Here is a 13791-nt window from a genome sequence, read left to right on the forward strand (position 1 = left end):
TGTCCTTAGAGTTCTTATTGGTTCATCTTGGGGAGTGGATTGCACTGTCCTGCTTCGGTTGTATTGGTCCATAGTCCGATCAAAGCTGGATTATGGGAGCCTCGTCTACTCGTCTGCTCGGCCATCCCTCTTACGCCGTCTCAACTCCATCCACCATTGGGGGTTACGTCTTGCAACCGGAGCATTCTACACTAGTCCCATCGAGAGTCTTTATGCTGAAGCTGCCGAATTACCATTGACCTACCGGCGCGACGTACTGCTTTGTCGGTATGCCTGCCAGCTGTTGTCAATGCCCGACCACCCCTCTTATCAGTCCTTCTTCGCCGATTCTCTCGACCGTCAGTATGGATTGTATGTGTCTGCCCTGCTGCCCCCTGGAGTCCGCTTTCGTCGCCTACTTCGACAATTGGATTTTGCCCTCCCTACCATCTTCAGAGAGGGTGAGAGCCCGACACCACCGTGGCTCCAGGCTCCGGTTCATATTTATCTCGACCACAGCTCGCTCCCGAAGGAGGGTACTCTGGCTGTAGTGTATTGCTCACGGTTTGTCGAACTTCGTGTGCGACTTACCAGTCGCACCTTTATTTACACTGATGGCTCCAAAACTGACGATGGTGTCGGCTGTGCCTTTGTCGTCGGGGCCGGCACCTTTAAATACCGGCTCCTCGACCAGTGTTCCAGGTTTACGGCCGAGCTTTTTGCTATCCATCAGGCCATTCAGTATGCCCGCCGCCACCGCCATTCATCGTATGTACTCTGCTCTGATTCACTCGGTGCTCTTCAGAGCCTTGGAGCTCCATATCCGGTCCATCCCTTGGTGCAACGGATCCAGCAGTCCCTCCATTCTTCTGCTGCTGATGGCTCTCCTGTCAGCTTTCTGTGGGTTCCCGGCCATGTAGGAGTGCCTGGGAATGAGGCTGCAGTCCTCCTGCCTCGGCCAGCCTCCCATTGTGTCCCGTCATCTGACATTAGTGGGGTTGTTTGTAAGAGGCTTGTGTCTTTGTGGTGGGATACTTGGTCATCACTTCAAGGAAACAAGCTCCGGGCAGTAAAACCGATCCCAACTGCTTGGACAACCTCCTCCTGACCATCTCGGCGAGAAGAGGTCCTTCTGACCAGGTTGCGGATTGGGCATTGCTGGTTTAGCCTACCTACTCTCCAGTGACCCAGCCCTGCAGTGCCCTTGTGGTCATGCATTAACAGTGCGTCATGTTTTATTGTCGTGTCCCCGTTTTAGTCAGTCTCGTGTTGTCCTGTCTCTGCCATCTACTTTACAGGATATTTTAGCTGATGACGCTCTAGCAGCTGCTCGTGTTCTTCGTTTCATTGCTTTGAGTGGCTTGTCCAAATTCATCTAACTCCTTCACTTACTTTATCTGCATCTTTGTAAGAACTTTCTGGGGTCCCCCCCCCCCTTGAGTTTTACTAGATTCTATGTGCTCTAACACTTGTGACTGGGCGCTAATGACCTCAGTAGTTGAGCGCCCTTAAACCCCAAACAAAAAAAAAAACAAAAAAAAACAAAAAAAATTATGGAAATGGAAGAGGATGTAGATGAAGATGAAATGGGAGATATGATACTGCGTGAAGAATTTGATAGAGCTCTGAAAGACCTAAGTCGACACAAGGCCCCGGGAGTAGACAACATTCCATTAGAACTACTGACAGCCTTGGGAGAGCCAGTCCTGACAAAACTCTACCATCTGCTGAGCAAAATGTATGAGACAGGCGAAATACCCTCAGACTTCAAGAAGAATATAATAATTCCAATCCCAAAGAAAGCACACATTGACAGATGTGAAAATTACCGAACTGTCAGTTTAATAAGTCACGGATGCAAAATACTAACGCGAATTCTGTACAGACGAATGGAAAAACTGGTAGAAGCTGACCTCGGGGAAGATCAGTTTGGATTTCGTAGAAATATGGGAAGACGTGAGGCAATACTGACCCTATGACTTATCTTAGAAGAAAGATTAAGGAAAGGCAAACCTACGTTTGTAGCATTTGTAGACTTGGAGAAAGCTTTTGACAATGTTGACCGGAATAATCTCTTTCAAATTCTGAAGGTGGCAGGGGTAAAATACAGGGAGCGAAAGGCTATGTACAATTTGTACAGAAACCAGATGGCAGTTATAAGAGCTGAGGGACATGAAAGGGAAGCAGTGGTTGGGAAGGGAGTGAGACAGGGTTGTAGCCTCTCTTCGATGTTATTCAGTCTGTATATTGAGCAAGCAGTAAAGGAAACAAAAGAAAAGTTTGGAGTAGGAATTAAATTCCATGGAGAAGAAATAAAAACTTTGAGGTTCACCGATGACATTGTAGTTCTGTCAGAGACAGCAAAGGACTTGGAAGAGCAGCTGAACGCAATGGACAGTGTCTTGAAAGGATATAAGATGAACATCAACAAAAGCAAAACGAGGATAATGGAATGTAGTTGAATTAAGTCGGGTGATGCTGAGGGTATTAGATTAGGAAATGAGACGCTTGAAGTAGTATAGGAGTTTTGCTATTTGGGGAGCAAAATAACTGATGATGGTCGAAGTAGAGAGGGTATGAAATGTAGACTGGCAATGGGAAGGAAAGTGTTTCTATAGAAGAGAAATTTGTTAACATCGAGTATAGATTCAAGTGTCGGGAAGTCGTTTCTGAAAGTATTTGTATGGAGTGTAGCCATGTATGGACGTGAAACATGAACGATAAATAGTTTGGACAAGAAGAGAATAGAAGCTTTTGAAATGTGGTGCTACAGAAGAATGTTGAAGATTAGATGGGTAGATCATGTAACTAATGAGGAAGTATTGAATAGGATTGGGGAGAAGAGCAGTTTGTGGCACAACTTGACAAGAAGAAGGGATCGGTTGGCAGGACATGTTCTGAGACATCAAGGGATCACCAATTTAGTACAGGAGGGCAGTGTGGAGGGTAAAAATCGTAGAGGGAGACCAAGAGATGAATACACTAAGCAGATTCAGAAGGGTGTAGGCTGCAGTACGTATCAGGAGGTGAAGAAGCTTGCACAGGATAGAGTAGCATGGAGAGCTGCATCAAACCAGTCTCAGGACTGAAGACCACAACAACGACAAGGCAAGGGACCGATGACCTTTGCAGTTTAGTCCCATAGAACTTGACACAAATTTCCAAATCTACCCCATACACAGGCCTGTTACAGCAAAATGGTAACAAATTGCCCTATGCATCGTTATGTTACAGCACATTTGTAACTGATTGCCACAATACATCACCATGTTATATAAAATTGTAACAAATTCCACCATACCCCAAATCTGTGGTGACAGTGTGTGTATGTGATATAACCAGAGAGTGGGTGTCAGCTACTGAATCCCAAATAGTATTCTTAACACTGGCGGCTGCCATTATCCCAATTAAGGTGTCTACCATGAGCTGAAACGCATGTTGGATACTACTGGTGTCATGATAGTAAGTTTACATGATGATTGCTATTATCCTGATCAGTACAACTACCATTACTTTTAATGTACGATTTTACTCAACAATTAAAAAAATAATGCCCTGTCAGTTGGTCTCAGCTACTGGATCTCAAAACTGTATTCTAATACCAAAAGCTTGTAGTGTATGTGGCATAACCTGACAGTGTCAGCTACTGGGTCTCAAATAGTATTCTAACAGCAGAAGTTGACACATGTGGCTATAACCCAACAGTGAGTATCAGCTATTGGATCTGGATCTTAAATAGTATCCCAAACACGAAACAAAATTCAAAAAAATGGGTCCATTCATCAGCACTACTTTACAAAATTGTAACAAATTGCCCCATACATCTACGTTGTTGCACGAAAGTGCAAGTTATCACAACTCTTACACAAAATTATCAAAAATAGCCACATACATCAACATTCTTGCACAAAACTGTAGTATACAGCCCTTTTCATTGTCATTGTTACACAAACTGCTAAGAAATTGTTTCATACATTGTCATTTATGCTGATGTCATTTATACATATTCTTAGTTAGCAACATATGGTGCAATTTGTTACAATTTCATGTCACAATGATGACGTACGATACAATTTGTTAGTTTTGTGAAACACGAGGTGTATTGGGGCAATTTGTTATAATTTCGTGTACCATTGACAATGTATGGGGCAATTTGTACAATTACATTTTTGCCTAATCTATAACTGTCTGCCTACATAAGTGACTGGTCAGCATAAATGGTTGGCACACGGAGGACCTGGGTTCAAGTCCTCCATACTGCCAAGGATTTTTCCTTGGTGGAGGACTGGTATGGGATGTACTCAGCCTTGTGATTGCAACTGAGGAGCTACTTGACTGACTAGTAGTGGCTCCACTGTCCAGAAAATGTGCCAAAAGGCCAAGATAGCAGTGTGCTGATCACATGTCCCTCAATAACACATCTGCTTGACACTGCAATGCAGAGGATGACATGGTGGCCAGTGGATAGCCCTTTGGCATTCACGGCCTGGCCAGGAGCTCGTTTTTTATCTATAACTGTATGTAAAATGGGAGAATTGGTTACAATTTTGCTGTATCATGGTGACATACAGGGTATTACAAAAAGATAAGGCCAAACTATCAGGAAACATTCCTCACACACAAAGAAAGAAAATATGTTATGTGGACATGTGTCCGGAAACGCTTACTTTCCATGTTAGAGCTCATTTTATTACTTCTCTTCAAATCACATTAATCATGGAATGGAAACACACAGCAACAGAATGTACCAGGGTGACTTCAAACACTTTGTTACAGGAAATGTTCAAAATGTCCTCCGTTAGCATGGATACATGCATCCACCCTCCGTCGCATGGAATCCCTGATGCACCAATGCATCCCTGGAGAATGGTGTATTGTATCACAGCCGTCCACAATACGAGCACTAAGTCTCTACATTTGGTACCGGGGTTGTGTAGACAAGAGCTTTCAAATGCCCCCATAAATGAATGTCAAGAGGGTTGAGGTCAGGACAGCATGGAGGCCATGTAATTGGTCAGCCTCTACCAATCCATCGGTCATCGAATCTGTTGCTGAGAAGCGGTCTTATACTTCATCTGCAATGTGCAGGAGCTCCATCGTGCATGAACCACATGTTGTGTCGTACTTGTAAAGGCGCATGTTCTAGCAGCACAGGTAGAGTATCCCGTATGAAATCATGATAATGTGCTCCATTGAGCGTAGGTGGAAGAAACTAAAATGAGATCTAACATGGAAATTAAGCGTTTCCGGACGCAAGTCCACATAAAATCTTTTCTTTATTTGTGTGTGAGGAATGTTTCCTGAAAGTTTGACCATACCTTTTTGTAACACCCTGTATAGGGGCAAAGTGTCAAGTAGCCTCATACCCTAACAGTACCCATCATACATTCAGGGTAATGGTAGTCACCATATCAAATGACCATCATTACGCTCAGTAGTATCAACCATGGCAGTCACCATAATTAAGGTTGTGGCAGTCGCAGTCTACTGTTCAGCATGTTATTTCATCAAAGATTCTTGTAGTCTCCACTATGTAATAGCATAAGTTAGCAATGTCAGCAGAAGATCAAGAACATTTTGTAATACAAGATAAAGTTAATAACTTAGCATGGATGCACTATAATGCCTGGGTGACTTTCTAAAATAGCTGAAAATGGATAGTTCAAAGCATATCAACCCTCATTTCCAACCTGTATGAAGGTGTATCAATGTTGTTTCATTGAGGTGTCATGTAGTTTGAACAGAGTGACAGCATTTTTCAGTCATTGGCAAGTGCACTTATAAGCTGAAAGTTAGGTCAACAGTAATGTTACATGTGTTTCGTAATTTATACAACAGATCTTTAAATATTTTGATAAATAATGCACACACATTTTGTTCTCTTTAAAGCATAGTGCAGTAATCAAACATTGCTTGTTGTGATGTGCACATTAATCTATTAAATATATCAGTAGTGCCAATAATCTGTATTTTTTTAACAATATTATAGAAGAATGAAATTACTTCAGTAGCACCTTTTATGTTTTGTACTTCAGATACACACATAGTTTGATTGCTTCAAAGACTGAATTTTTGTTAACAATCAGAGACCTGTAGCTATACTTGCATTTTGATAAATAACTTTGTTTTGATAAAAAGATCTCATTTTCAATACCTGGAACTTTCATCTTTGTGTGAAACCTTTTCCATCTTTTCCTTTTTACATTATGTATTTGGTACTTCTAACAGAGCAGAAAAGATAGATTACTACTTGCCATACAGATAACCTGCTAAGTTGCAGATAGGCCCAATTAAGACACTTGCACATAAGCCTTCGGCCACAGTCAATTGGAAAAAGAGTAACACACACCATTCATTACTACAAGCAAGCACACTTCACGCAGATATCCGTGCAGTCTAATGCGCTGTTTCCCGAGTGGGAAGCCTCAGCGATTGAGGGCTGGTTCCCCTTATTCCACCTCAGTCACACTATGTCAAATTCTGTCTCCATGTACACGTAAACCATAATTACTCTACCACGCAAACATTTGGGGTTTACACTTGTCTGGTATGAGATGTTCCCCGGGGGGGGAGGGGGGGGGGGTTAAATGGGGGCTGAACTGCACAATAAACCTGGGTTTGGTGTGGGGCGGCAGTGGGGTGGGTGGTCTGCTGTGGTCTGTTGTGGGGTTGTGAACTGTTAGGGCTACGGCAGGACCGAAGCCTCTCCATCGTTTCCTGACTGCCAACTCTGGCAGCACAGGCTGGAGTGCAACTATACTGTAAGATAGAAGCAGTAATTTGAATGGGGTGAGGGAAGGGGAAGTGCTAGCAGTGTATAGGTTAGGGAAGAAAGGAGTGCCATCTTGCGAGGTGTGCAGGTACTAGAACGCTATCAGGCACAGCGTCAGGAGGTTGTGGAGCAGGGAATTGGGGAAAATGGAATGAAAAAGGAGAGGAGCAGAGAAAGATGGGCAGGTGCATTAGCAGAGGATGACAAAGAAAGAGTGTAGGCGATGAGAATGGGGAGGAGGTAATAGGACAGAGAGGGTGGGAAATGTTGGGTGGAGGGTGTGGGGACAGTATGTTACCATAGGTTGAGTCCGGGATAATTACAGGATCACAGAATGTGTTGTAAGGGTAACTCCAATCTGTGCAGTTGAGAAAAGCTGGTGGTGGATGGCTTGGTTGGTAAAGCAGCCATTGAAATCAGGCATGTTGTGTTCAGCTGCATGTTGTGCCACAGGGTGGTCTACTTTCCTCTTGGCTATAGTTTGGTAGTGGCCATTCATCCAGGTGGACAGCTGGTAGGTAATCTTCATGTAGATTGTTCTTATTCCTATGACATTTAACTGGTGAATAAATAATGCTGAAACTTGTAGTGCAATGAAAGATAGATAGCTCCATGTCATGCATTTAAAAAATGTATTAGTCATTTACAATAAAATTCAGGTACAATGTGAGATATACAATCACAGCACATAACGATGCGTAAATACACGGATTTCCTAACCATATACAAATTACAGGGGTCACAATAAACTGCCAGCACATACAAAAATAAGAACTTGGAAAAAATATATATAAACCAGGCCAAAGATATAGCTTGTTAGCCACACTTTAAAGTTCTCTGTAGAACATTGTGTGTGAATTCCCAGTTATAATTTAGTTATCAGAGGAAGACTAAATTATTTTTGGATGTATCTACTTTTGCATGGATGGGTACACATACAGCAACCTAGAGCACTTAATACATTACATTACATTACCTGAAATGTCAGCAGCTGTTTCCAAAGTGGTAGCTTCAATGTGAGCAATGTTTGACATTCAAGTAAATCAGTTTCCAGAGGATTAGATCAGATGAGGGGAGGAAGGTGGGAAGTATTTGCTTGATTCTGTGAGGAATGTAATGAAAAAGGACATTAGTGGATCATTCTATGTAAACACCACAAAGCAATCCTTTCAAGTTAAACATCTCTGATTTCTGCCACATTTTCTATGTTCAATCATCTCGGTAAGAGATGAACAGCTACCGATCTCTGCCATACACTGTCAGATGGCTTGCGGAGTATGGATGTAGATGTAGATGTATATGAGAACCCTGTGGAAATTACAGGCCTGCAAACTGAAACCAAAATTTACTAGACTTGTGATTCTAATCTATATAGAGCAATGGATTTACCACCAGAAAATTAATTTAGTAGGCCCTTGCATTAATATGCAGTATGACTTCACATCCTCCAATTAATCTTTTCCCTGCCTATCCCAGACTGTCACCAGCCAGCAGTCAAGGTGACCCTGGGTGTAGAGGAACCTTTCTTAACTTAAATGTGTTGTCTCCTAGAGACTTCCATAGAATAACATGAAAGTGTGTATATGTGCCACTTCCATTTTCATTTATCAGTGCAATATAATGAAACTATCAGGTTTCTTTCCATGCGGAAGGAGGTGCGCTTAGTAACTGTACTATTTTCAAGTAGTAAAGGGTACCCCTTACTAGTTGACATTGAAACTAAATAACTCAAAATATACCACACACAGAATATATAAATATACTTTTATAAGGATTGGATAGGAAATTTACGTTTGTATTATAGATTTTAATTAAAATTGTACCAACCATCACCACCTCACACATTATCATTGGCACTTTCGTCAGTGAAATTAATTTCATAATTACGTTCTTGAATGCGCAATGACAGAACAAGCAGTGGCAATGGCCAACCTAAATAAGTTTTTCTTTTTTTTGTTTTGTTTATGCCTTCTGGCTGGATCAACGGAAGCGTCCGATTCCACCCGTCTGCTTTGACCCGTGACGTAATGGTATTGTGGTGTGTGACGTCACGACGATGTGGAGTTTTTGAGTTGGTTGTGTTTCTAGGTGCCATGTTGTTACATTTGCTGGTGCCCTCTGCTGGTAAAAATAGACGTGCTGAGTTTCACGGGTAACATTGTGTTCATTTGAGTTTGGGTTGTCATCGTGCTAAAGTAGTTTTGAGTTTATGTAGTTAGTGCGATAACGTGGGTTGTGAAGTATTTTCAGTGAATTATTTAGGCGAATAGCCTAGGAAGAAATTGACTCCTTGCGAGAAAACGTAAAAACTGAAAATTGTGACCGGAGTGTTGCGACATTTTTTGTAACACAACTAGAGAAAAAGGAAGACCTTAAAGAATATGGTACCATTGTCTAGGTGAAAGATACGTATGCATGAGACAATACAAATTTAGGCTGAAGTTCTGTAGAAGCCAAATTATTTTATTGTTGCCAGTGCCACATAAGCTTTCTGTGTATGTGATTCACACACTTTTAACTTTTGCTGCAGAGTTTTAAAGGTGGAAAGAGAATGTAGCAACGCATCAGGAACATTCGTTATGGTCATACAGTGCAGTATTTGTTTCATGCAGTCCCGCACTGCTAGTATGTTCTTACATCCATGTCTCAATTATTAAAGCACGATAAGATGGGTTGGAATGACACTGACGAAATTGCATACAAATAGTGTTTAACAACAGAGATCAAGGTACTGCGGTGTTTGCTACGACTTTAAACAGCTTCTACAACACTAATTTATCACCCAGCAGGAGCTGGAAATCTTTCGGATACTAAAGACGAACGCAAAGTAAAATGATCTCGCGTTCGTAATACGCAGGTATCACAACAGTTCACAGGGAAAAATTCACCCATTACAAATGCAAATACTAATTAAGTCTGTCATATATAGAAATATCCGACTTATTTCATTACACATTTCTACATGATCCCACTCTTTTGTTCTTTAATTTTGGTGAGATGATAACAAATAAATAGGCAAAACGATTTTGGCTTATTTATGCACAGCCTTGACTTATCCGCGTTATTACCGACAGACGTTCCTTTACACAATTAATTATACTAAACGAGTTGATGGAAAATTGCGCTCATTGCAATTAACAAATATCAGATTTTTAAGCTACACAGAAAAACACCATGAAACGCGAAAGATAATATGGATAACAATTTCATTTTGGTTTTTTATGAAAATGTTTTCAATTAACAATTCAGTATTGATATTTTTATTTCTTTAATAATGCGCTATTTCGCTAGTGGCATCTGGAAAAATGAAATACGTACTAATTACTGAATATTTTCGTATTTCTTATTTTTATGACTGACATATCTCCCCTTCTAACATCCTTGATTACGTCTTTGACAGCAGAATACTTCTTTGAACGCTATGCAGAGGAAAACAAAGACGCGTTAATATTTGAGTTTTGGCGGCAGTAGTGTGTTGTTCGCGCATCGTGTGCGGTTTGTTGTCGTCGAAGACTAGCAAAATGGCTGGTGTTTTTGGCATTCATGTGGGTAATTCTTCAGCCTGCTTGGCGCATTGTAAGGTTGGTAATGTTTTTCATATTTGTTGTTCACTGAGAACTTCTAATGTGCCAGAAGTGAAGTCATGAACGATTATTCTTCTAGCCCGAATGTATTCGTGAGAAACGTTCTAATAAGATCATATCAATGTAACTTTGACATTATTTTACGTTTTGTTTCTCAGGATGGGAAAGTTGATATTATAGCCGACGACAGTGGCAACAGAATAATGCCTGCAATAGTCGCGTTTGTAGACGGTGAAGAGGTAAGGAAATTTTGTACTAAGCAGCAGTTTATTTGAATAGTGCCCTCTAAGCTGAAATTGCCTGTTACTTCTTAATTTAGTTGGTTTACCACTGTTCCGTAATTCCGCTTCGTGATCAAAATTTAAGAGATCGAATGTGTTTCAGACTCTTGGACTCCCAGCGAAGGCAGCTCTTGTTAGAAATGCCACATGTACAATCGTTCGCAATAAGAAACTCTTAAATGACAGTATTCCTGACGACGAACTTGAGCATCATATCAAGTCAGTGAAATGTAAAATAGTGACTGAAGGAGGCCTGAAATATGAAATCCGAGATGAAGACAAGATTGCTGTGTATACCCCAGAAGGAGCCATGACGTGCATTTACAAAAAGCTGTTTGGTATGTAGAAATGTTTTTATGCGTATCGCCCCGATCTCATATTCCTACGAGTAGCTAGTATGGTTCATTCCGTGTAATCTCACAGGGGGTGAAAATGTGGCTGTTTCAGAATTTAGTCATATTTGGAACATGGATGCCCACATGTCTCAGTAGTAAAACTGCCAAATAGCACTGTTCTAACTCTTACCATTTTTGATAAATTCAGGTTTGAAGATTCATGGGTGGGTACCCAGTCATTAGTCAGGAACCGGTTTCCGTATTCTCAGACACTTGCTATTCAGTAATGAGGTGACCTACAGACATAAAGTATTTTAGTCATGTACTGTGTGAGTCATTAAGTTGATATATTGCATAAAAAGTAGGATACATCTCTGTTTTTTATGAATAACGTTGAGAATTGCTCTTTCTCCGTGATGTGCTTTACATGTGTGATTTTTTACAAATTATAACTTCACAGAGGGGAAAAAATGCACTCTTCATCGTACGCACTATAACTCTTTAGTGCTAGCATTAAGTATAAATAACAATGACAAGCTTTTGGCATTGAAATTAGTAGTTCTTACCTTCACTTACAGATGACTCCATCACAAAAAAGGGCAAATTTGACAAATTTCAAAGTCCTGTGGGGTACATAGACAATTGAATCACAATATGATTTTTTGCTGAAATGTTTATATATCTGTCAGCAATCTTATCTGCAAAGAATACAGGGCATTAATAATAAAAACGTGTATTCCTTGAAAAATTGACCTGTAGGTCAGAACTATAAACAATTTAGAGCTGAAAACAGTTATGAATCATTTTTCTCAGTGGGTATGTTGTATTTCTCTGTTAAGTGTCTTTCCTGTGTAAGGAATTAAGGGACAATGTGGGTGCACAAATGAGGTGATACATTCATATTCTGTCACTGCAACTTAAAAAGACTAGTTAAATGAAACATAAGAAATGGTGTAAGCAGTAATGAGACACAGTAATAACTTTAAATATGTACTTATATGTACAGATACAAAAATTTTACAAAGAACATTTTGATAAACAAATTCAAATATAAAGAAGGAAACTAACTTTAAAACCCTTCCACTTTGCATATAACTGTTTTCCTCGACATCTTGATGCAGAAGCAAAATGAGTTCACTTAAATGTGAGAGATATTATTTTTTTCCGAAGCACTTGTTGTCATGTTTATACAACTCCTCACTGTGTCTTTGTAATGATGGGAATCTGCCTGACGTGTAGTAGCATTGGAGAAGGGGACCCAAACAGCATCATTCCAAGCTAGCCATGAAGGGAATTGTAAATCAGCAGTAGGCATGCAGTTAATCTCAACATCTTTAAACTCATGTGATGCCTGGGAAATGGGTCCTGTGTGCCAGATTTTGTTGTATTTGAAAGCCACGTTCTGCCTGACTTGCAACCTTTTCTGCAAACCATTTCATGAGCTCCCATTGCGACACTGCTCCTTTTTTATATGTTGGAAGTCTCTTTATTATAAAGGTGTTAATTGCAGTGAGTAGTAATGTGTGGTGCAATCACATTACTGGAAATGTCATTGCTATACTGTACCTGTGTTCTGAGAAACCTTAATGTTACTTGATCTGTGAAGAAGCAGAGCATATTAGCACCCTGTATTGTCTGGAGTGCCCTGTGAACAATGCAACCAATTTTCCGATATAAGGAGCTCCTAACTCAGAAATGTAGAATTCAGCTCGTAATGGACAGTTTAAAGTTTTTATTATCTGCTCCACCTTTGAGTATTGTCAGAGTAACTTCTACTGTTGGTGTCCTAGAGCACATCGGACTTGGAGAAAGAACAATTAAAGAGATGCATGGTTTAATTGCTGCTCCAGAATGCAGGAGTGGTCAAAAGATGTTACCTGGAATTGTCAGAGAAGAAGTAGTTATATCTTACGAAAATGATAATATTTCAAGACTTTGTGCAAGGAATTAAAGACTCCTTCCACAATGGTTCATAACAAGAAGATTCACATAAAATTGCATGAAGGTTTCTTGAAATACAGGTACAGCACAGTGACAGTTCGAGAAACCCAATTGAAACAAGCATTTCTAGTCATTGCTACTATCACCTTTCTAATGAAGAGACTTCCAATGAATGCAAATGGGAGCACTGTTGCTATGGAAACTCGTGAAAATGCTTTTTGGGAACGATTGCAAGTTGAGCAGAATGTGGCTTTCAAATTCCACAAAATCTGGTACACAAGACACATTTTCCACCAATCACGTGAATTTAAAGATGTTGAGATTAACTATATGCCCCCTACAGATTCACAATTCCTTTCATGGTCCAGTTGGAATGATGCTGTTTGGCTACCCTTTGCCATTGTGACGTCTAAGGCAGATGTCCTATCATTACAAAGACATGGTGCACAGTTTTATAAACATGACAATAAGTGCTTTGGAGAAAAATCATATCTCTTACCTTTAAGTGAACTCATTTCATTTCTGCATCAAGATATCAAGGAAAACAGTTATATGCAAGGTGTGTGTGTTTTAAAAATGCAGTTTCCATCTTTGTATTTGATTTTTTTATTTTTTTTATGAAATTTTTCTTTGTGGAGGTTCTATATCAGCATATACTGGTATATATTCAAAGTTCTTAACGTCTCTCATTATTGCTTGCTGCTTTTCTTAGTTTTCGCTGAAGTTTGTTTTTAATTTACAGTAAAACAGAATAGAAATATATCGCCTCATTTGTGCACCAAAGTTATCTATTGTAATTCTTTACACTGAAAAGACAACTAACAGTGAAATAATAATAAAAAATCCGGTGGAGGCCCGGGAAAAGAATAGGCCTTCGGTATGTTCTGCCAGTCGTAAAA

The 13791-nt window shown here is 40.2% G+C and overlaps 1 protein-coding gene across 1 annotated transcript in view; it reads left to right on the forward strand.

The window, feature by feature from the left end:
* Positions 1–10730: 10730 nt before the first annotated feature.
* Positions 10731–13791, forward strand: part of LOC124722697 (heat shock 70 kDa protein 14-like) — a 116881-nt gene continuing 113820 nt past the window's right edge. The window contains exon 1 of the mRNA XM_047247835.1: positions 10731–10954. Coding sequence (XP_047103791.1) covers positions 10927–10954 — 28 coding nt within the window. The 5' untranslated portion in view covers positions 10731–10926. The remainder of the gene's footprint in view (positions 10955–13791) is intronic.

Source organism: Schistocerca piceifrons, chromosome X, assembly GCF_021461385.2.
Source record: "Schistocerca piceifrons isolate TAMUIC-IGC-003096 chromosome X, iqSchPice1.1, whole genome shotgun sequence".
Lineage (NCBI taxonomy): Eukaryota > Metazoa > Arthropoda > Insecta > Orthoptera > Acrididae > Schistocerca > Schistocerca piceifrons.